The sequence below is a fragment of the Ovis aries genome, chromosome 3 (genome assembly GCF_016772045.2).
Source record: "Ovis aries strain OAR_USU_Benz2616 breed Rambouillet chromosome 3, ARS-UI_Ramb_v3.0, whole genome shotgun sequence".
Taxonomy (NCBI): Eukaryota; Metazoa; Chordata; class Mammalia; order Artiodactyla; family Bovidae; genus Ovis; species Ovis aries.
In genome coordinates, this window is record NC_056056.1 from 177,271,597 (window position 1) to 177,296,644 (window position 25,048).

Below are 25,048 nucleotides of genomic sequence, written 5' to 3' on the forward strand. Positions count from 1 at the left end.
TGGACTGTAGCCCACTCAGCTCCTCTGTCCATAAGATTTCCCAGGCAAGAATACTGGTGGGTCACCATTTCCTTCTCCAGGGAATATTCCTGAACCAGGGATTGAACCCGCATCTCCTACATTGCCAGGCAGACTCTTTACCACTGTCACCAAGGAATCACTGGACACATAACAGTTTGTCATCCTAATGTAACCAAAAAATGCCTCTTCAAAAAACGTGCTCTGAAGATTGCACAGGTGCCAGGGACCAGCCCCGGTGGATCCAGGGAATTCGAAGCGGGGACGGCGTTGGCGAGGGAAAAACTTATTTATTTATTAACATAAGATTAGATTAGGAAGAAATAGTGTAGTAGGAAAATTGAGTGGAGAAAAGAGGCTGATTAACTTGGTTTATGTGGAAAACCAATAAAGTTCCAGACAAGAAGCTGCACCATCTACGTTAGGCCGCCGGCGCCCGTTTGAATATCAGAGAGTGCCCAACCTTGGGCTCTCTCTCTTACGGATCTTAAAAGCTGGGACAAGTAAGTAGACATGGTGAGCCTCCACTTTCCAAGGGATCAGCCTGAAAAGGAGTAAAGAGGAGACACGGGGAAATCCAGTCCTTCCAATGACTGGCCTGGCCCCGCCTCTATTGTCTAGAAAGGCCTTTTATACCTTTTTGATTGTACATAGAGATCAATGGGTAATACAAAATTATGTAGCGTTAGCAGCCCAGACTCTTTCTGTATATCTTTGTGTATACAAAAGGTCTCAGGTGATTTACAGTGCCTTCTGGCCAAGAGGCTTGCTAACACTTTTTGGCTCTCTTCCTTAATGAATGTTAATTTCGTTTCCCCTGTAGTGTTTTTCTTTAATCTGCATCTCCTTAACGCACTAAAGTTACGTCTCTATAGAACAAAGGCACGGTAGGTTATAACAAAGAAGGTGCTTAACTCAAAGATCTAATGTTGCTACTTGTTTTTTCTATATACCATATATATCAACAAGTAAAAGATATGAAAATTTGGCAGCAAGTATTGGCTCAACAAATGAAACCTTTAATCAGTCCTATTCTAATGATTTTGACTCCTCGGAAGCCCCTACATTCCTAGGATGTTTTAAGCTTCCTGTGCCTCCTGCAGTCAGGAGGCCTCAAACAATCACATGCACACCTGTGAAAAGCCATCAGAGGGGTTTTTGGATTGAAACACCCTTTCAAATGCAGAAGACTAAAGCCTTGAGATGACTTTTTCCAAGCAGCCATATTCTTATTTTTTGGGGTGCACGCTCAGGAAATACCAGGGGGAAAACCTGAGATCTGACTCGACCTTGCCCATCAGATCTCTGCCGCATGACCTTGTCATGGGTGGGATTCCTCACGCTGGCTCCCGGCACACAGGAAAATGTTCATGAAGGATTCTGCAACTTTAAAGTTCCTGTGGCAGTTCACTATCATTGAGTGGTGTTGCTGCTTAGGAAAAAAAAAAAATCTGGAAAATATTAAAACAGAATATATGATCTCCATTATCTTACCTGCTATATTCATAAAGGGCTCAAAAGTTATGTTAAAGTGATTCTTTCCCTCTTTAAATATTTCTTGCCTTTTTATGGTTCCAAAAAATATATTTTTTTATACATAAATACAGATTGTGTTGGAGTAGGAAATGGCAACGCATTCTGGTATTCTTGCCAGGAAAATTCCATGGACAGAGGAGCCTGCCAGGCTATGGTCCAGTTCAGTTCAGTCGCTCAGTCGTGTCCGACTCTTTGCAGCCCCATGAATCGCAGCACGCCAGGCCTCCCTGTCCATCACCAACTCCCGGAGTTCACTCAGATTCATGTCCATCGAGTCAGTGATGCCATCCAGCCATCTCATCCTCTGTCGTCCCCTTCTCCTCCCCCTAATCCCTCCCAGCATCAGGGTCTTTTCCAATGAGTCAACTATGGTCCATGGGGTGGCAAAGAGTCGGATACGACTGAGAAACTGAGCATGCAGGTTGTGTAGATTATAGACTGTTCTCATAATGCAATTTTAAGTGTGAAGGGGACACTAGTCACAACTGCAGTGGTACAATATGAAACTGCATTGGCGCACATACATAAACTGCCACATCCACAACTGTGTGACACATAAGGGGTGGTGCAGCTGAACACCAGTGGTCAGATTTAAATGGTCTTGTTGGTTTACACGGCTTCCTTGAAAATAATGGGCTGGAAGGGCTTTGGGAGGGCTTCACTCAACTTCATGAAAAAGGCAGATTTTGGTGGCGATGGAGCTTCTCAGAAGCTCCAGGTGGCCTTCTTTGTCCCATTTTTCCTGGATGGTCCCATTTTTTGAGGACCTATACTCAAGATACATAGCAAAATGAAGAAATTAAGAATGAACTCATGCATTTTATGATTGTTAGGACCAAACTGAAGCCAGGACAGGCTCTAAGGGGCAGACTAGGCCTGAGGTTTAGTTTCTAGGAAAGCTGAGGCACTGGGAACTCCCACAGGCAGTGTAGCTTGACCAATCAGAAAAAAATCCCTGTAGCCCCCCGCCCGCGCCAGACCTGAGCCAATCTGGATAGGGATGCGAGGTTTAAAAGTCCTGCGCGCGCATACGGTTTAACCAATCAGCTATGCTGTTACAGGAACAAAGAAACGTCTATATAAAAGTAGATGTGATTCAGAGCTTGGGGCTCTCGTCAAGACTCTACTGCGCTGGATGAGACTTGAGCCCTAGCTCGAGCTAGCAATAAACCCCTTTATGCTTTTGCATTGCTGTAGATGTCTTATTCTCTCAGTTTTGGGGACTCGGACACTGGGCATAACAATGATCAGCATATTTCTGTCTCCCTCCCTCCCATCCTTTTTTAATTATGATCTTACATCAAAAAAAAAAAGAAAAAAAAATTATGATCTTACAGGTTCTCTTCGGGGTTTCTCTCTAGTCTATGGGAATAGGATCCTGTGCTACTTTTGTCATAGTTTTTACCACACTGAATTATAACCCCTTCCTAAGCACTCGTGTCCTTGACTATACCTGAAGTGTCCAGATTGTAGTCAGAATTCAAAGTATATTCTCTGAATGTATAAGTGCATGAATTGTTTTTCTTATCACATAGGCAGAATCATATGTTTATAATATAAACTAATTATATTTTATAATATAAAATAATACCTTTATTATAAACTTTCTATCTAAGGACCACTTTCTGTAGGAATCAATGCAGAAAAATCCAGAAATCTTATTGTGCTATATTGCTAAAAGACACAGATCAGTGATACTGAAACCCACATAAGCATTACAGTCACTTATGGGGCTCAAAAGGCTCACTGATACCCTGTCTGCACTCTCTTCTAAATCTGAGTCCCTGGTTGTGGAGCTGAGGTTAATGATGTATACTAGTCAGTCTGATGGAACTCACTGTTTAGGTATCCAAGTGACAGAGCAGATGTTCAGACCTGAGTGGAGATTTCCTAATCCCCAGCTTATTGGTATCTTTCCATGATACCACCTTGCCCCTGATTTTGTGAGAATCGCCACTGCTTCAGTGTGAAATATGTGCTGCCACACTGCACAGAAATAATAATGATATTTGCAAAAGTACTATGCAAGCTATTTTTTCAAACTAATTATCCTTCAGTTCAGTTCATTGCAGTTGCTCAGTTGTGCCTGACTCTTTGCGACCCCATGAATTGCAGCACGCCAGGCCTCCCTGTCCATCACCAACTTCCGGAGTTCACTCAGACTCACGTCCATCGAGTCCATGATGCCATCCAGCCATCTCATCCTCTGTCGTCCCCTTCTTCTCCTGCCCCCAATCCCTCCCAGCATCAGAGTCTTTTCCAATGAGTCAACCCTTCTCATGAGGTGGCCAAAGTACTGGAGCTTCAGCTTTAGCATCATTCCTTCCAAAAGAAATCCCAGGGCTGATATGGTTGACATATGGGCACTATCGATGTCTTTTTTAGAATATAAAGTTAACTTATCCTCTCATATACATGACCACACTTAAAAATTAACAAACAATCTGAGTATTCATGCATGTCTTGTATGGTATGCTCTCTCAATTCACCAGGTTCAGCCATTTTCTCTAATCTAGCAAAAAAGACTTGTCTCTAAATGTTTTACAAGTGAGTTATTTTTCACATTGTGTTTGCCTGTGTGTGGGTGTGTGCATGTGTTCACGTGCATGTGTTAACTGAGTGGTCTTTCTTACCACGTGAATCAAAATGTATCTCAATTTCCTTACTACGTTTTCCCAATTCTAGAGAAAGAACTAAACTAGTGGGAAATCACCAGGTCTCTAGCCAAGAGCTGCAGTACTAGTGGGTGAATTCTTAGTGAGCTTCCAGCCAAACATCAATATTCCATTTAGGGAGCACTTCTTGTTATGTAGTTGACTATGGGTCACCTGTCCCATTGCCAATTTATGTATATTAGATTGAAATGTTTGCAGTGTCAGTACTTCCCTGATTTTGCCCCACAAAACAGCAATTTTGAATGGTTTAGCTTACTATAAATAACAATATGCAGATGGAATCCCTTTTTTGGAGATCTTTTCGAAGTACAAACCAACTGCCTCAAACGCAGTTCACTCCTCAACAAGATGGTGAGGGGATGGGAATGAATTTGTGCTAGTGATACTTTTACCCATAAGAGTTCTCCCGCATTTCTTTATAGATACACTAAATGAACCTAATGCGTGTGTTTGTCCTTTCCACACACCATGAATAGCAACTAGAGTTACAGCCTTGGGTCTCTAGTGGTACGTCAAATATCCTGAGAGCTTTCTAAACATATAGGTAATTTGCATCTATTCCCAAGTTCCTGATTCAGTAACTGGGATGAAATTTTGACATTCTGATGCATAATCAGAATTAAGAAAACAATTCATAGGCACTGAAGAGAAGAAATGCCTTGCTTCAGTAGTCTTTATCAAGTGCATTTGGGAGTTTAACTGGGCCTGTGAACATTACAGCCAGAGAAAGGAAAGACCAGTAAAAGCAAAAGAAAACTATCTCTCGCCATCTTCACCAGGTATTCCCAGAGGACCTGGAGGGCCTGGGGGACCTCAGGGTCCCAAGGGTTCACAGGTTCAGAATTTCCTTCAGTCTTGAGATCAGCTACGGCTGATATGATGGACAGAGCCCGAATCCAGAAGCCTAGAGCAGAAGAGTAACAGAAAGTTCTCACAGACTGGAAACCAGTGCTGCTGCTCAAAGGATCGTATTCCCGCCCCATCAAGGGGTGCAAACCCTCACAGTCCCAAGAAGTATCTGTTACTACAGGCGTCCACATCAGTGCTGGGACTAGGGTCAGAGGAACTTACGAAGGTTCCAAGGGCATTATCCCAAATGCCCTCTAGATGGGACATGGAGAAGGCAGAAGGGACCTGCTGATCTTTCCTATTGTAATCCAGTGTCACTTCTTCCAACTTATGCTTCAGCTGGCCTGAAGCCTCCGGCAGCCACACCTGCTGCTTGTCTTAGTTGTGATGGTTGCCACCTGAAGTCCACTCATTTAAGCACTGACGTTTCTTCCGTGGAGAAATTGCCTAGTTTCACTTCTTCTCAGTTTTTCCACCTATACATAAAGGGGTAATTACGCCTATCTAAGAGGGTAGCATAGGGTTTGGGGATAATATAATGAAGTGTTTAGTACAATGAAGGCACAAGGCTGACAGCCTAAGTAAGATTATCCTGACCATTGCTCTCCTTGTCAATATATCTAGGTGGTAGAAATTGTCCTTGATTGACATCCTTTATTCCCATTAACAAAGCAAAGCCTGAACATGGACTTAAATCTAACAAAATATGTCAACAATAAATATAAATTCTAGAGGAAACTGTCCCTAGTTGTCCTAATGACTGAAAGCTCTGTCTGTGCTGATAAATCAACTACTGTGGCAGAGTGGTCCTAACTGTTATTACAAGTCTAAGGTCTGTGTCCTCTTAATAATCTTAACACTTGCTTTAAAAGACAACTAAGCCACCAGTCATATCCTTGGTAATAAAACCTGGCTGTAATTTCTGATTCCATTGATGACTTACAAAATGTTAAGTCAAGTAATTATGAGTGTAAATCAAGACAATTATTTATCAAAATAATCTGAGAATTTGTTTCTCAAAGTCAGACACATTTTCACACATGCTAGCTCTGACATTTCCCAACTGTGCAACCTTGAAGGAAATAACTGAACTCTTTCTCAGCCTCAGCTATAGTGGTGCTATGATCTCTGACATAAGTCACAGAATTGCTTAGAGGCAGATGAGAATGATGTCATAAATATGCCTGCCATGATGCATGGTACATCAAACAGTCCCATGTAGTACCTGGCCCCTGGCCCCTACTTTCTGCCTTCTAATGAACACACTGTACATATTTGAGCATCTTTATGACCAGAAATTATTGATGGTTTCTCATATGAAAGCCTTGGGGCATCTTTGAATAATTTTAAAATGGTCATGAGAAAAATCCCAAGTGTTCAGGCTTCCATAGCCCTTATTTTATTTTTGTAATTTTCTAGACCTCTGTGTGAGGTTGAGAAAGTTTCAACATTACATTCCTCATTGGAGTGAGGAAAAAATTGAAGTCCCGGAAAGGGAAGTATTTTGACTTCTTTGAGACTGTTTTACAGGATGGAACTTTCGTTCTATGATATTGTTCTGTTTACTCTTTGGTGATTGTGCTGTTATTTAGTTATGGCCGAATCGCACATGACTGGAGATGAGTGGGGAATACCTTGTACGTTCAGAGTCTAAACTGTACCCTACAGCACCTGCCCCCAAACAAATATACACAGACATATACCTGCTTGCCGCTCAAACACAAAGTTTTCTCTCTCACACACAGTCATTCAATACAGGTTGCCTAGTGCAACAAAGAGTGAATTTAATAGTTTTTGTTAGGTGCTATAACACTGTCCTCAGCGATATTGTAATAGTACTTCCACTGATTAGAAAATATAACCACCACTGGAAAGTGGTATTAAATAATCAGTTGACTTATTTCATGCAATGCTCCTATATGAAATCTTTGGGAATAATTTTTTCCTATCCATATTGCAAATTCCCAAAGAAAATGCATATTTCCCATTATTGACAACGAGAATTATATAAGGGGACTTTTTTCTGTTTTGTTTTGCCCGCAGGAAACTCAGCTTCATATTTCCAACTAAAATTTTGAAACTGGGTAGGTGCACACATCTGCACTTTAATTGATCATTTAGTATGGTTTTACTTTTTGTCTTTTGTCTACTTCTAATTTTCTCCTGCTTATATTTTTATACCTTGTACTATTAATTTATGTAAGGTAACTCACATAATATTTAATGCTAACGTTATTTCAGAACACACCAATGAGGGTTCATATTATGACTTGCTTTTGTGGATGATGAAAAAATGGACCCTTATAAATGTTAAGAAGCTTGACCAGGGATGAGATATGACCTGCACTGTTTCCTTTATAAGCCAAAACTCACACTCTCAATCAAGATAGCATGTCAATCCCCACAGGAAGGCTAATGTGATGTCGACATTCTGATTGATGCATAGCTTGCTCAGACAGAAGTGAAAGAAAATCTCAGGGGAGCAAGGATGAGATAGCTAGTGGGTAACAAGCTGGAGTTTCCAAGCTCTGAACAAGAGTCCCAAAGTACAAAACTGAAACAGTCCTGAAGTGGTTGGTACTGGCCAAGTACAGAATAGCAGTCCTCGAGACTCTGTTCCACGAAAGGGTAAGCATCTGGATCTGGGGATGCCAGGCAGAAATAGAGCTAGCGTTGCTTTCAGTGGAACACTATACTGAGGACTCTGATAGCACAAGGGGAGCTAGAACAGAAGTCGAAACTCTGATATATTGGAATCTAGACAGAACAACCCAGAGAGGAGTGCATCTCAAAATCAGCCTGTGAAATCACAACACCACGAGTGCATTCTGGAAGGACTCAGGCTCCTCTAAGGAATTAGTTTCCCATAGACTGCTCTGTGTTTCTCCTAGAACCTATTGGGTTGAGAGGTGAGCCAGGAATCCCAAGACTGGCAAGTCTAAATGTAAAATGCCCTTGTGGAGAAAGGTCAGTCTTCACAGTGAAGCTCAATGCAAGCCTTCCTCCACCCTCCACAATTGTCATCTTTCCAGAAGGACTTAAAGGACTTACTTGTCACCCTGCTTCTTTAACTTATATGCAGTGTACATCTTGTGAAATGCTGGGCTGGATGAAGCACAAGCTGAAGTCAAGATTTCCAGGAGAAATATCAATAACCTCAGATATGCAGATGACACCACCCTTATGGCAGAAAGCGAAGAAGACCCAAAGAGCCTCTTGATGAAAGTGAAAGAGGAAAGTGAAAAAGCTGGCTTAAAACTCAACATTCAAAAAGCTAAGATCATGGAATCTAGACCACTTCATGGCAAAGAGATGGGGAAACAATGATAACAGTGACAGACTTTATTTTGGGGGGGTCCAAAATCACTGTAGATAGTGACTGTAGCTATGAAATTAAAAGATGCTTGCTCCTTGGAAGAAAAGCTATGGCCAACTTAGACAGCATATTAAAAAGCAGAGACATTACTTTGCCAACAAAGGTCCATCTAGTCAAAACTATGGGTTTTCCAGTAGTCACGTTTGGATGTGAGAGTTGGACCATAAAGAAAGTTGAGTGCTGAAGAATTGATGCTTTTGAATTGTGGTGTTGGAGAAGATTCCTGAGAGTCCCTTGGACTGCAAGGAGATCCAACCAGTCCATCTTAAAGGAAATGAGTCCTGAATATTCACTGGAAGGACTGATGCTGAAGCTGAAGCTCCAATACTTTGGCCACTTGATGCAAAGAACTGACTCCTTGGAAAAGACCCGAGTGCTGGGAAAGATCGAAAGAAGGAGGAAAAGGGGACAAAAGAGAATGGGATGGTTGGATGGCATCACCAACTTGATAGATATGAGTTTGTGTATGCTCTGGGAGTTGGTGATGGACAGGGAAGCCTGGCGTGCTACAGTCCATGACAGGTTGCAAGGAGTCAGACACGACTGAGGGACTGAATTGAACTGAGCCTGCAGGATTCCTAAAAATTACTATTTCAACTTTGACGTAGAGCTTTAATATTCCAAAGTGAAGGTTTAGCTAACGACGAACCAAACTCAAGTTTTGGAAAAAACATCTGATGGCCAAAGAAGAGTATGATAATATTTTTGATGCTATAATTATGTTTCTGGAAAAGGGGGATAAGGTGTGGCTAGAAGCAGTTGAAAGTGAGGATAAAAGCAAGCAGAAGTCACTGTTTCTCAGGTTTCCTTAATTCATCCCTGAAACTCTAAGCCTCATATGAGTCTGCAACCTGAAAGGGAATAAAGCCAGGTTTCACTTTCTAAAATCTTGGATTTATTCCTCTCCCTCTTCTGAGAAAAATGCTTGCATATTTTAAAAAAGGCATTTCTACTCTCTTTAAAACTGGGGCTTGAAAGATATTATCAGAATCAGGAAATTAACTCAATCAACCCCATCCTTAAGACCAAGGATATTCTTGTTTACAACCACCCCGACTAGAGTCCACGGGACCCCAATTCATCTGTCTTGGGAAGATGTGATTAATACATTCTCCCCACTTACCCTATTCACATCCCTTTTTTTTTTTTCAGAGTTTTTTTGTGCCTGAAGATCTTATTCTCTGTGCGTTCTTTCATGTAAATAATTTTCTTTAATTCAACCCATTGGCGCTGTCAGGGGCTTCCTTGGTGGCTCAGTGGTAAAGATTCCACCTGCAGTGCAGGAGATGAGGGTTCAATCCCTGGGTCGGGAAGATTCCTTGGAGGAGGAAATAGCCCACTCCAGTATTCTTGCCTGGGAAAATCCCATGGGCAGAGGAGCCTGGCGGGCTACAGTCCATAGTGTTGCAAGGAGTCAGACACAACTGAGCAACTGAGCATGAACTCAAGGCTCTGTCAAGCCTATTTGTACTATTGAAGGGGCTGAGGCGAAACTGGAACTTTCCCCTGACAATAATAGAGGGCTAACAAACTGTGATCGTTCCTCTTCTTGAAACATGAGGATGAATTAAAATACTGTATTAGAAAAAGTGACAATAGCTGCTGTAGCATCGTCACCTATAACTCTCAACAGCTGAACAAAGTGTTCACAAAAACTCTGCAAGGGTATTTCTGAAAAAAGAGTGAATCTCTTTTTAGTAGTAAGAGAACCAGGGTCCTTCCTTATTGTGGATGGGCATCTTCAGCATGCGCTTCCAGGTTCTGCACATTCAAAGTGGCAGAGGAGAAAAGAAGATGGATGGGAGTACATGGGAGAAACCTGTGGACAAGACTTCAAAGTGACTCCCGTCACGAGTGCCAATACTGGGAGCCAGTTGCATGGTCCCTACTAACTGCAAGAGGGAGAGGAGTTCCATGTGAAACCGAGATGAAGGAGAAGCAGTTTGGGTGAACAGCTAGCCAGTCTCTGATACAGAGATATCCATCTATCCATATGTATAGATATATTCTGTATGTATATCTATATTTGCCTTAATAGCATGTCAAAGCTAACATATGTTAAGAAAGACACAAGGCTGAGTTTAGAGGTAAGAGAAGTAAAAAGGGAAATTAAGACACAGGAGCTAGCTGCTTTTTCCCTACAGAAGGTATTTTCTAATATGTTCATATAGGAGCCACCATTTAATTGCTTTATGAGACAATGAAGACAGAAGTAGTGTCCCAGAACTATCCAAGATGGGGAGTCTTATGAAAAAAGTGACTAAGCTCCTCAGTGATTAGATCAGGATAAGAAAGAAACAGAACTAAAATTTCCAACTTTTTCCAACTACCGAAGAGTGTAAAGAGAATATTGCCTTGGTGGATCTATCTTTTTTTTTTTTTAATTTTAAAATCTTTAATTCTTACATGCATTCCCAAACATGAACCCCCCTCCCACCTCCCTCCCCATAACATCTCTCTGGGTCATCCCCATGCACCAGCCCCAAGCATGCTGTATCCTGCGTCAGATATAGACTGGCAATTCAATTCTTACATGATAGTATACATGTTAGAATGCCATTCTCCCATATCATCCCACCCTCTCCCTCTCCCTCTGAGTCCAAAAGTCCGTTATACACATCTGTGTCTTTTTTCCTGTCTTGCATACAGGGTTGTCATTGCCATCTTCCTAAATTCCATATATATGTGTTAGTATATTGTATTGGTGTTTTTCTTTCTGGCTTACTTCACTCTGTATAATCGGCTCCAGTTTCATCCATCTCATCAGAACTGATTCAAATGAATTCTTTTTTACGGCTGAGTAATACTCCATTGTGTATATGTACCACAGCTTTCTTATCCATTCATCTGCTGATGGACATCTAGGTTGTTTCCATGTCCTGGCTATTATAAACAGTGCTGCGATGAACATTGGGGTACATGTGTCTCTTTCAATTCTGGTTTCCTTGGTGTGTATGCCCAGAAGTGGGATTGCTGGGTCATAAGGTAGTTCTATTTGCAATTTTTTAAGGAATCTCCACACTGTTCTCCATAGTGGCTGTACTAGTTTGCATTCCCACCAACAGTGTAGGAGGGTTCCCTTTTCTCCACACCCTCTCCAGCATTTATTGCTTGCAGATTTTTGGATCGCAGACATTCCGACTGGTGTGAAGTGGTACCTCATTGTGGTTTTGATTTGCATTTCTCTAATAATGAGTGATGTTGAGCATCTTTTCATGTGTTTGTTAGCCATCCATATGTCTTCTTTGGAGAAATGTCTATTTAGTTCTTTGGCCCATTTTTTGATTGGGTCATTTATTTTTCTGGAATTGAGCTGCATAAGTTGCTTGTATATTTTTGAGATTAGTTGTTTGTCAGTTGCTACATTTGCTATTATTTTCTCCCATTCAGAAGGCTGTCTTTTCACTTTGCTTATATTTTCCTTTGTTGTGCAGAAGCTTTTAATTTTAATTAGATCCCATTTGTTTATTTTTGCTTTTATTTCCAGAATTCTGGGAGGTGGATCATAGAGGATCCTGCTGTGATTTATGTCTGAGAGTGTTTTGCCTATGTTCTCCTCTAGGAGTTTTATAGTTTCTGATCTTACATTTAGATCTTTAATCCATTTTGAGTTTATTTTTGTGTGCGGTGTTAGAAAGTGATCTAGTTTCATTCTTTTACAAGTGGTTGACCAGTTTTCCCAGCACCACTTGTTAAAGAGATTGTCTTTACTCCATTGTATATTCTTGCCTCCTTTGTCAAAGATAAGGTGTCCATATGTGTGTGGATTTATCTCTGGGCTTTCTATTTTGTTCCATTGATCTGTATGTCTGTCTTTGTGCCAGTACCATAGTGTCTTGATGACTGTGGCTTTGTAGTAGAGCCTGAAGTCAGGCAAGTTGATTCCTCCAGTTCCATTCTTCTTTCTCAAGATTGCTTTGGCTATTCGAGGTTTTTTGTATTTCCATACAAATCTTGAAATTATTTGTTCTAGTTCTGTGAAAAATGTGGCTGGTAGCTTGATAGGGATTGCATTGAATTTGTAAATTGCTTTGGGTAGTATAGTCATTTTCACTATATTGATTCTTCTGATCCATGAACATGGTATATTTCTCCATCTATTAGTGTCCTCTTTGACTTCTTTCATCAGTGTTTTATAGTTTTCTATATATAGGTCTTTAGTTTCTTTAGGTAGATATATTCCTAAGTATTTTATTCTTTTCGTTGCAATGGTGAATGGAATTGTTTCCTTAATTTCTTTTTCTACTTTTTCATTATTCATGTATAGGAATGCAAGGGATTTCTGTGTGTTGATTTTATATCCTACAACTTTACTATATTCATTGATTAGCTCTAGTAATTTTCTGGTGGAGTCTTTAGGGTTTTCCATGTAGAGGATCAGGTCATCTGCAAACAGTGAGAGTTTTACTTCTTCTTTTCCAATTTGGATTCCTTTTATTTCTTTTTCTGCTCTGATTGCTGTGGCCAAAACTTCCAGAACTATGTTGAATAGTAGCGGTGAAAGTGGACACCCTTGTCTTGTTCCTGACTTTAGGGGAAATGCTTTCAATTTTTCACCATTGAGGATAATGTTTGCTGTGGGTTTGTCATAGATAGCTTTTATTATGTTGAGGTATGTTCCTTCTATTCCTGCTTTCTGGAGAGTTTTTATCATAAATGGATGTTGAATTTTGTCAAAGGCCTTCTCTGCATCTATTGAGATAATCATATGGTTTTTATTTTTCAATTTGTTAATGTGGTGAATTACATTGATTGATTTGCAGATATTGAAGAATCCTTGCATCCCTGGGATAAAGCCCACTTGGTCATGGTGTATGATCTTTTTAATGTGTTGTTGGATTCTGATTGCTAGAATTTTGTTGAGGATTTTTGCATCTATGTTCATCAGTGATATTGGCCTGTAGTTTTCTTTTTTTGTGACATCTTTGTCAGGTTTTGGTATTAGGGTGATGGTGGCCTCATAGAATGAGTTTGGAAGTTTACCTTCCTCTGCAATTTCTGGAAGAGTTTGAGGAGGATAGGTGTTAGCTCTTCTCGAAATTTTTGGTAGAATTCAGCTGTGAAGCCGTCTGGACCTGGGCTTTTGTTTGCTGGAAGATTTCTGATTACAGTTTCAATTTCCATGCTTGTGATGGATCTGTTAAGATTTTCTATTTCTTCCTGGTTCAGTTTTGGAAAATTGTACTTTTCTAAGAATTTGTCCATTTCTTCCACGTTGTCCATTTTATTGGCATACAACTGCTGATAGTAGTCTCTTATGATCCTTTGTATTTCTGGGTTGTCTGTTGTGATCTCTCCATTTTCATTTCTAATTTTATTGATTTGATTTTTCTCTCTTTGCTTCTTGATGAGTCTGGCTAATGGTTTGTCAATTTTATTTATCCTTTCAAAGAACCAGCTTTTGGCTTTGTTGATTTTTGCTATGGTCTCTTTTGTTTCTTTTGCATTTATTTCTGCCCTAATTTTTAAGATTTCTTTCCTTCTACTAACTCTGGGGTTCTCCAATTCTTCCTTTTCTAGTTGCTTTAGTTGTAGAGTTAGGTTATTTATTTGACTTTTTTCTTGTTTCTTGAGGTATGCCTTTATTGCTATGAACTTTCCTCTTAGCACTGCTTTTATAGTGTCCCACAGGGTTTGGGTTGTTGTGTTTTCATTTTCATTAGTTTCTATGCACATTTTGATTTCTTTTTTGATTTCTTCTGTGATTTGTTGGTTATTCAGAAGTGTGTTGTTCAACCTCCATATGTTGGAATTTTTAATAGTTTTTCTCCTGTAATTGAGATCTAATCTTAATGCATTATGGTCAGAAAAGATGCTTGGAATGATTTTGAATTTTTTGAATTTATCAAGTTTAGATTTATGGCCCAGGATGTGATCTATCCTGGAGAAGTTCCATGAGCACTTGAAAAAAGGTGAAATTCATTGTTTTGGGGTGAAATGTCCTATAGATATCAATTAGGTCTAACTGATCTAATGTATCATTTAAAGTTTGCATTTCTTTGTTAATTTTCTGTTTAGTTGATCTGTCCATAGGTGTGAGTGGGGTATTAAAGTCTCCCACTATTATTGTGTTATTGTTGATTTCCCCTTTCATACTTGTTAGCATTTGTCTTACATATTGTGGTGCTCCTATATTGGGTGCATATATATTTATAATTGTTATATCTTCTTCTTGGATTGTTCCTTTGATCATTATGTAGTGGCCTTCTTTGTCTCTTTTCACAGCCTTTGTTTTAAAGTCTATTTTATCGGATATGAGTATTGCCACTCCTGCTTTCTTTTGGTCTCTATTTGCGTGGTATATCTTTTTCCAGCCCTTCACTTTCAGTCTGTATGTGTCCCTTGTTTTGAGGTGGATCTCTTGTAAGCAGCATATAGAGGGGTCTTGTTTTTGTATCCATTCGGCCAGTCTTTGTCTTTTGGTTGGGGCGTTCAACCCATTTACGTTTAAGGTAATTATTGATAAGTATGATCCCGTTACCATTTACTTTATTGTTTTGGGTTCGGGTTTATACACCCTTTCGTGTTTCCTGTCTAGAGGATATCCTTTAGTATTTGTTGGAGAGCTGGTTTGGTGGTGCTGAATTCTCTCAGCTTTTGCTTGTCTGTAAAGCTTTTGATTTCTCCTTTGTATTTGAATGAGATCCTTGCTGGGTACAGTAATCTGGGCTGTAGGTTATTGTCTTTCATCACTTTAAGTATGTCTTGCCATTCCCTCCTGGCCTGAAGAGTTTCTATTGAAAGATCAGCTGTTATCCTTATGGGAATCCCCTTGTGTGTTATTTGTTGTTTTTCCCTTGCTGCTTTTAATATTTGTTCTTTGTGTTTAATCTTTGTTAATTTGATTAATATGTGTCTTGGGGTGTTTCGCCTTGGGTTTATCCTATTTGGAACTCTCTGTGTTTCTTGGACTTGGGTGATTATTTCCTTCCCCATTTTAGGGAAGTTTTCAACTATTATCTCCTCAAGAATTTTCTCATGATCTTTCTTTCTGTCTTCTTCTTCTGGGACTCCTATAATTCGAATGTTGGAGCGTTTCATATTGTCCTGGAGGTCTCTGAGATTGTCCTCGTTTCTTTTAATTCGTTTTTCTTGTTTCCTCTCTGATTCATTTATTTCTACCATTCTATCTTCTATTTCACTAATCCTATCTTCTGCCTCCTTATTCTACTATTTGTTGCCTCCAGAGTGTTTCTAATCTCATTTATTGCGTTATTCATTATATTTTGACTCTTTTTTATTTCTTCTAGGTCCTTGTTAAACCTTTCTTGCATCTTCTCAATCCTTGTCTCTAGGCTATTTATCTGTGATTCCATTTTGATTTCAAGATTTTGGATCATTTTCACTATCAATATTTGGAATTCCTTCTCCGGTAGATTCCCTACTTCTTCCTCTTTTGTTTGGTTTGGTGGGCAACTCTCCTGTTCCTTTACCTGCTGAGTATTCCTCTGTCTCTTCATCTTGGTTATATTGCTGCGTTTGGGGTGGCCTCTTTATATTCTGGTAATTTGTGGAGTTCTGTTTATTATGGAGCTTCCTCACTTTGGGTGGGGTTCTATCAGTGGCTTGTCAAGGTTTCCTGGTTAGGGAGGCTTGTGTTGGAGTTTTGGTGGGTGGAGCTGGGTTTCTTCTCTCTGGAGTGCAGTGGAGTGACCTGTAATGGGTTATGAGACATCAAAGGTTTTGGGATAATTTTGAGCTGCCTGTATATTGAAGCTCAGGGGAGTGTTCCTGTGTTGCTGGAGAATTTGCGTGGTATGTCTTGTTTTGGAACTTGTTGGCCCTTGGGTGGAGCTTGGTTTCGGTGTAGGTATGAAGGCATTTGATGAGCTCCTATTGCTTAATGTTCCCTGAATTCAAGAGTTCTCTAATGTTTTCAGGCTTTGGATTTAAGCCTCCTGCTTCTGGTTTTCAGTTTTATTTTTACAGTAGCCTCTAGACTTCTCCATCTATACAGCACCGATGATAAAACATCTAGGTTAAAGATGAAAAGTTTCTCCACATTGAGGGACACTCAGAGAGGTTCACTGATCTTGGAGTCAGGCAGCTAATTTGCACACTGGCTTAACAGATGGATAACTTATCATGGACAAACTCTTTCCTTTCCCTCAGTGTCTTCATCTGAGCTGCTGCTGCTAAGTCACTTCAGTCATGTTCGACTCTGTTCGACCCCATAGACGGCAGCTGAGGCACTACTCCAAAACCGCTTGATAGGAGAGGTGGAGGGAAGCTGTTCTCCGGGGCTGGCCGCTGAAGCCGCCTACTGCAGAAGTCCTGAGCCCAGGAGCAGAAGAGGCCCCTGAGTCTGCACGAGTGGACGCTGAAGACGCCACCAGGGGCTTTCCCAGCAAGCCTGGATCTATCTTATTAAAGTCCTGGTTGGCTGTTCCATTCCCCCAACAACCTTTAAAATTTCTGGCTAGTCCATTGCTTGCTTTAACTATTGTCATGATGTCAGACTAGCTGTGGTGTTGGCTTTCCCTGATCATTGGATGCTTATAACACTATTTTGACAATGTCCTGGGCATGGGCTTTTCCACCTACTGCTCAAAATAAAGTCAGCCCCCTCTCCTACCAGTCCTCCTAGCCCTCCCCACTCCAGCAGAACTTCTGGCCCAGAGTTAGGAGTTAGACGGCAGCAGCCTCCGATAAAGAAGCTGTAGACTACCACTGTTACCTAATGAGATTCAGTGGACTTTTAAAATAAATATTTCTTAGTTTTTTTGGTACTTTGATCATTTTCCAAAGTTGCAATTTTTTTGTGTGGCAGTTTTGCCCAGTTTTATTTTTGCTTTTTAAAGAGAAGATTGTCAGGCTCTTTCCTCAGCTATTTCCAAGGTCTCATTCTCAATTAATTATATTTTTCTTAACTTAGGTTCACTTTGGCAAGCACAGAGTGCCTGGTTAGCACACACAGGGATGTCAGTAGATTGATTATTATAGAAAAGCAAAACGTTCTCAGAAAATATAGATAGTAAGGGAGAGAAGCAGAAGAAAAATCTCCTGGGCTCTAATGTAGGAGAAAAGTGTTTATTATTCTATATTTAGCTCCAGTTTTATCCACTAAATCACTTCCTCCCCTGGGCTAGTATTACAGTCTATAAAGCTATGGAGTTAGACCAGAGGAAATGGGATAATAGTCCATCTCTCATAATTCTGTTATCCTGGAAGAGTCAGAGATGGGTTTATCTCTAACAAACAAAGTTCATCAGCTTAATAGTCCCAGGCTTGGCCATCACAAGAAGAGATGACTTCCAGATATGGGTGGACAGAAGTATTTCACTTTGAATGTCAATTTGTGAGCTTTCCTGGAATATTTGAATGTTTGATTGATCTGGTTAAAAATTAACTTTGACTTCAGCTTCATGAGACCAGAAAATCAAATACTGAGAAAAAACCAATCTATTAAGCCATCTACCATAAACTTTCAAAAACAAGCAGATGATCAAGTTATAGGACAGGTGAGGAGGTGGTCAACAAAAGCGCTTCGATGCCTAGGGGAAGGGGAAGAGCTGGGTCCATGAACATTGCAGGTAAGTTTTCTTATTAATATCTACCATAATTAAATTAACCCATTGCATTGGTAAATAGCACTTTCTAAAGCACTTTAGTCTCCCAGCATGTGATTTATATTATTTTTTAAAAATTGGAACATCTCTGGAAGGCAGCTGCCTATAAGCTGGACAAAAATAAAGACGCTTTTTCAAATTTGCCAATTGGATATTGTAAAGGGAGTATAAGGAATAGAAGCTAATGGGGGACAGGGCGAGACCTTTGCTTTCATTATGAAATCAATATCAAATCATTCAAATTAAATCAAGGTCATTATGACATAAATCAGGGATCTCCAACCCCCTGGCCATGGACCAGGGGTAGAAGGTTCAATGTGTCATAAAGGGGACAATATAACAAGTGCATTAATAGGAGCAAGTATAATGCGAGCATATTGATCTTATCAGCTTGATACTTCAAAGTGGAATGAAGGCTACTGCACTAAGTAAAAGGTTTAGGGTAGTGGGAAGTAGTAGTTGGCTGATTCAGTCTTTGGTATTTGTTGATTCATTCACCAACAAACAGCCACTCCTTATATATCTTCTGGTGAGATTACTCTCACCAGTTGTTTAAAGATCACTGCTAAACAGATGGCAGGAGGCTCTGAGTCCATGAGGGGTTTGCATAAGATTGAAAAAGCAACACTGATTTCATATAGCATAAATTAGAAGATTTATTAAAAAATTTCATTGTGTTCAACGTGAAAGTATCTCAGTTCAAAGTGCTTCCTGATATTGTCTGGAAATATCATAGCATTGGTGCATGAAGTACTTCATGGAACTAAAGATCAAAATAATATCAGTTTCTTGGAATCGTAAAACCATCCAGCCAGTTGACAAAATTTGTGGCACAATCTCTTTAAGAGAGTCTGAACCATCTCCCAAGCTATCTGAAACTTCATTGATTTTTCTTCTGATCCAGGTTTCTGGATTTTAGCTCAGTTTGTCCTCTTACTTGTGGCCGATGTCAAGTCTTCAGCAGACTCTCAGCTGTGTGAACCTCGCGGGCCCCAAGGACCTCTGGGACCCAGGGGTCCTCCAGGGCCACCTGGTTATGCAGGTGAAAAAAATTCAATGGCTCTCTTAGCCTCCATAGTGTCTCTTTGGTTTCAGTGTTCATAGATTCCGTGAAATCTTCCAGGTGATCTGATGAAAATATTGATCATTGAGATAAGTTATTTTTTGGTAACGAATGACTATGGCCTCTTTTTCTCAATTCTGTAGAGTCCTAAGATTCATCTACTAAGACAGCCTCCAACTCCCAAGAAATCTGTATGCTCAAACAGCTGTTCAGGCATACCGGATGCGCAGTGCAAGTTGAAACATAGGAGTACAGCCCCATCTCTGGAAGTGCAGAGCACTTATGTTGGCATCACACGGGGCAGGTATAACCTGACGTTCGCCAGTGATATCACAGGCGTATGGAACAGCAGATACTTTGACATCCTGTTCCCTTGCCATCTGCTGAGAAGTACATTTGGTTAAGCTCCCATGGAGATCCCATCAGCTTTGAAGACTTGTATTCAACTTCTAAAGCAATGGTTTTGAAATCTGGCTGAGCATCAGAATCACTCACAGACTTGTTAAACATTTAGGTTCCTAGTCTCCATCCTCAGAGAGTCCTCTAGAGGCCTGCAGTGTAGACTAGCCCTGAGTGACTGGGGGACTCTGGTTGGATGGCGTTCCACAGCTGTTCTGATGAACAGGCATGTTTGGAAACCCCTGTTCAGAATTTCCATTTGGTCCTGCCGTAGTGTGATCTGTAGATTTATCTGGGTAACTTCCAATAATGATCCTTAATATTCAGCCTTATAGTAAAGAAAAGACATGGCAGAACATGTCTAAAGATCTATTCATATACTTATTAATTCAATTTCTCACTTATTTAATGTGTATTGAGTGCTAATTTTATAAATGATGCTGAGTATGACATTTAGGAAGAAAATGAAGTACAACTCTTGTTCCCAGTTTGGATGAGGCCGTCACTTAAGGGAAGGATTATAATTCTTTGTGGTAATTCTTTATAACTATGGGAACAATTAATACCAGATGTGGTACAAGGAGACAGAACTTTTCCAAATCTAGAGGAGAGAGGCGAGCCTTCTGGAGGCAGTGATGCTTGAGCTAGGCTCTGACCAGTGAGAAGAAAGTAGTTGGAAGGGCAAGAAGCATAGAAAGGAAGAACTAATTCATTTACTATGCAAAATACAAAACCTTAAATGGTATCATCCTATTTTCTGTTTATTTTGGAATCTAGGACCCATAGGTATGCCAGGACCAAGAGGGAGACCTGGGCTTCCTGGACTGGTTGAGAAATGCCCACCCGTGCCTCAGTCTGCCTTTTCCGTCAAGCTGAGTGGGCCTTTCCCAGGACCCTCCCAGCCCATTGTCTTTCAGGAAGTTCTGTACAACCAGCAGGACCACTTCAACCCTGCCACTGGTGTGTTCACCTGCAGCGTCCCTGGTGTGTACCACTTTGGCTTTGACATTGAGTTGTTTCAGAGTGCTGTCAAGGTGGGTCTCATGCGGAATGGCACCCAGATCCGGGACAAGCGAGCAGAAGCTGGAGATAGCCACGAGCAGGCTTCTGGAAGTTCCATCTTGGAGCTGGAGAAAGGGGACAGGGTCTGGCTGGAGTCTAAGTTGGACAGAGAAGAATCTGAAGAAGGAACTACTCACACTGTGTTTTATGGGTTTTTGCTCAATGGGAATTAAGACAGCTAGGGGTAACTGCACGATTCTCTCCCTCAAGTAACCCTGAATTTAAGAAAAAAATCTTCCTACATCCCAAATATTTTATCTAGAACTGCTAAATGATGAACAAATCACTAAAACAGTAATGGCCAACTTGAACAAAATGAATGTATTACCAATTGCTGAAACCAATAAATATGCATGGTTCATCAATTTATCAGTAATTTCTTGTGATTCCCAAATTTCAAGATCCTGGGTGGCAAAAAGTGGGTGAAAAAACAAAGTGAGGTAGGAGGCTGCCCAGCCAGGTTGCTGTTAAACACACCAGGAAAACCCCCATTCAGCTCCTGGTTTGCTTGCTCCCACCCCTCCTCCCTGGTGGCTCAGCGGCAGGTAAAGAATCTGCCTGCCAATGCAGGAGATGTGGGTTTGATCCCTGGGTCAGGAAGATCCCCTGGAGAAGGAAATGGCAACCCACTCCAGTATCTTGCCTGGGAAATCCCATGGACAGAAGAGCCTGATGGGCTACAGTGCTTGGGATCACAGAATTGGATCATGACTTAACAACTCAACAACACCCCACCTCACCCCAGGGGACAAAAACCTCACTGAAACTCTCAAATCTATTTTGGGAATTAAGGATGTAAATATACAAGTAAGTATCTCTGGCAGAGATAGCAAGTTTGCTTAAAATAGCAAATGAAGATGCTTCCCATCAAATGATCTAAAGATAATTGGATGAGTGATAGTAGATAAGGCAGAGGGTCAAAGATGGAAGTGAAGGAATTTCTGTGGCTTCGTAGTTTTCAGATTAATAATTTACTCGAGTTCAGTTCAGTTCAGTTCAGTTCAGTCACTCAGTCGTGTCCAACTCTTTGTGACCCCATGAATCACAGCACGCCAGGCCTCCCTGTCCATCACCATCTCCCGGAGTTCACTCAGACTCACGTCCATCGAGTCCGTGATGCCATCCAGCCATCTCATCCTCTATTGTCCCCTTCTCCTCCCGCCCCCAATCCCTCCCAGCATCAGAGTCTTTTCCAATGAGTCAACTCTTCACATGAGGTGGCCAAAGTACTGGAGTTTCAGCTTTAGCATCATTCCTTCCAAAGAAATCCCAGGGCTGATCTCCTTCAGAATGGACTGGTTGGATCTCCTTGCAGTCCAAGGGCCTCTCAAGAGTCTTCTCCAACACCACAGTTCAAAAGCATCAATTCTTCGGCGCTCAGCCTTCTTCACAGTCCAACTCTCACATCCATACATGACCACAGGAAAAACCATAGCCTTGACTAGATGGACCTTAGTCAGCAAAGTAATGTCTCTGCTTTTGAATACACTATCTAGGTTTGTCATAACTTTTCTTCCAAGGAGTGAGTGTCTTTTAATGTCATGGCTGCAGTCACCATCTGCAGTGATTTTGGAGCCCAAAAAAATAAAGTCTGACACTGTTTCCACTGTTTCCCCGTCTATTTCCCATGAAGTAATTTACTCGAAGCTGCTACTTATTTACTTACTTACCCAATATCCGTTCTAGCAATTTCTATTTTAGCTAATTTTGTTCACATTGCCTCAATGAACCCAGTTAAAAAAAAAAAAAAAGGAATTTGACCAGCCTCTATTGCATTCAGGGTGGCCACAAAAAACACTATCCCTCCTGGTGAGATGTAAATGTATGGTACTTACAGGAGTCTTATTTAAAAGGGATATGACTCAACTGGCTTATGTTTTTGGCCTTCGATCTCTGCCCTTTGCTTTTTCCTTTTCTCCTATAAGGAATGAAGATGCAGTTCTTACAGCTGTAACAACCATCTTGCAGGCATTAAATCAAAGCCACATAATCCATGGTTGAGCAGGAGGATAAAAGTAACAATGTTTTTTGTACACTGACATAAGTCAACTTTATGCTACTGATGACTAGACTTGTAAAAGAATATTGGGGACTTTCCTGGTCGTCCAGTGGCTAAGACTCTGCTCTGCACTCCCAATAAAGGAGTACTGTATTCAAATCCTGTTCAGGAAACTAGATCCCACATGCTGCAACTAACCATCTCGTATGCCACAACTAAGACCCAGTGCCAAATACATAAATTAATATTTAAAAAAATAAAAGAATATTGGTGGCTTTCTTTTTATTATTGAAGTATAACTTAAATACAGTAAAACACAAATCTAAAGTAAACTGTTTAATTAATTTTATATAAATACAAGCATGGACCCATCATCCAGATTGATACATAGAACATTTCTGTCATCCCAGAAGTCTCCTCGGTGCCCTTCCCATCCACAATCACATCTGCATCATTGAATCTATTTTTCTGACTGTCAGCATCATTTATCAATTATCTTTGCCTATGCTCATGCTCAGGAGCGCAGGAGGAGAAGGGAACAACAGAGGATGAGATGGTTGGATGGCATCCTGGAGTTTGAGCAAGCTCTGGGAGTTGGTAATGGACAGGGAGGCCTGGCATGCTGCAGCCCATGGGGTTGCAAAGAGTTGGACACAACTGAGCAACTGAACTGAACTGATGCTCCCTCTCAGTTGCTCAGATGTGTCCAACTCTTTGCGACCCCATTGACAGTAGACTTTGAAGCTCCTCTGTCCATGAGATTGTCCTGGCAAGAATACTGAAATGGGTTGCCATTTCCTCCTCCAGGGGATCTTTTCAACCCGAGGATAGAACCCGCATCTCCTGCATCTCCTGTATTGGCAGATGGATTCTTTATCACTGAACCACCTGGGAAGCTGTCATCTTTGCCTATGCCTGTACTTTGTATAAATGATATAATCCAATATAAAATGTTGTGTGTCTAGTCTTTTTTCACTCATCATCATGTCTGTGAAATCCATCCACACTGTGGTAACAGTAGGAAATGTTTCATTGAATGGAAATGTAGTCTTCTGTTACAAATATGCCACAATTTATCTATTTGTCTACTCTTTTTCTTTTATCTACTCTATTTATCTAACCTACACCATTTATCTACTCTTCTGCTGATGGATATTAGGGTGACTCTGTGATTGAGACTCAGTATAATGAACATAAGATCCATTTAATAGAAGAATCACAGATCCAAAATGGTATCACTTGTGCTAAAGCTCATGATACCAAACTTAGATTTAATACCTAACCTAACTGTAGTTTTGATCTTCCTTCAAAATGTGATCTTAATCAACCAGCTTGGAATTTTCTTGTCAGCACCAATGAGAAGATGTCACGTAGGTTCTTTCCATCCTGCAAAGGAATGAAGCAATCCATGTGATGAAGTTCTCACCATTTCCTTCCCTCCAAAAGACATTGTTGTTCCCTAGTATTCTTTATATTATGTACCACAGCTTGTTCATCCATTCATGAATAGTGACTCATTGGTTTGGGGCTATAACAAATAAAACTATCTGAAACATTTATGCACAGGTTTTTACAGAAATATACATTTTCATTTCTCCAGGATAAATACCCAGGAGTGGGATTGCTGGTTGTAGCTTTTAGCATACAATATCCTGTACATGTTTTATTAGACTTTTATACAAGTATTTCATTTCTTCAGAGCTATGATATATGATATTGTGTTTTTCATTTCTATTTGCAATGAGTTCACTGATAGTAAACAGAAATATGACCGATTTTTGCGTGTGTGCTGACCTTGTCTCCTTTAACCTTGTGTAACTCACTAATTAGTGCTAGAGGTTCTCTTGTAGAGTCCTTGAAATTCTAACATAGACAATTGGGGCAGGTTTGTTTATTTTGTTTCCTGATTGGCATGCCTTTTATCTCCTTTAACTGTTTATTACAATGGCTATAACGCCTAGTACTATGTTGAAAAAGAGTGAGGGCAAACGTACTTACATTTTCCTGATCTTTGGGAAATGAAATTTCATGGATACAAATCTGAGGAGTCAGCCTATGATAAGTTGAAAATATATACGCTAAATGTTACAAAAATCATACTTAAAAAAAACACCAATAAAACCAAAGGCATAGATAATAACCCAATAGTGGAGAGAAAGAATATATATATATATATATATATATACACACACACATATAATTTGTATAAGGAATACTACCCAACCATAAAAGAGAGTGAAATTTTGTCACTTGCAGCAACATGGAGTGACTTGGAAGGCCATACAGAGAAAGACAAATGCTGTATGCTTTCACTTTTATGTGGAATCTAAAAAATACAACAAACTAGTGGATAAAAAAAAAGAAGCAAACTCACAGATACAGACAACAAACTAGTGGTTACAAGTGGAGAGAGGGAAGGGGGTTAAGAAAAAGGAAAGGGTTATTATGGGATTATATGAAATCATGTGTGTGAAACTTTTGAAAATGTAAAGCACTATAAAT

At 40.3% G+C, this 25,048-nt stretch overlaps 1 protein-coding gene across 1 annotated transcript; it reads left to right on the plus strand.

The window, feature by feature from the left end:
• The first annotated feature begins 17,861 nt into the window (after positions 1–17,861).
• Positions 17,862–24,321, plus strand: LOC101119384 (protein HP-25 homolog 1). The gene is made up of 3 exons (XM_004006711.5): positions 17,862–17,987; positions 18,928–19,065; positions 20,263–24,321. The coding sequence occupies exons 1-3, from the start codon at positions 17,945–17,947 to the stop codon at positions 20,718–20,720; spliced, it is 639 nt and encodes a 212-aa protein (XP_004006760.1). The 5' UTR covers positions 17,862–17,944; the 3' UTR covers positions 20,721–24,321.
• Positions 24,322–25,048: the final 727 nt, after the last annotated feature.

What these genes read in the sequence shown, in the direction of transcription:
- LOC101119384 (XM_004006711.5), top strand. Translation starts at nt 17,945, where the DNA reads ATGCCTAGGGGAAGGGGAAGAGCTGGGTCCATGAACATTGCAG. An exon ending in TGGGTCCATGAACATTGCAG is followed by an intron (nt 17,988 to 18,927) that starts GTAAGTTTTCTT and finishes CTTCTGATCCAG; the next exon opens with GTTTCTGGATTTTAGCTCAG. An exon ending in AGGGCCACCTGGTTATGCAG is followed by an intron (nt 19,066 to 20,262) that starts GTGAAAAAAATT and finishes TTTGGAATCTAG; the next exon opens with GACCCATAGGTATGCCAGGA.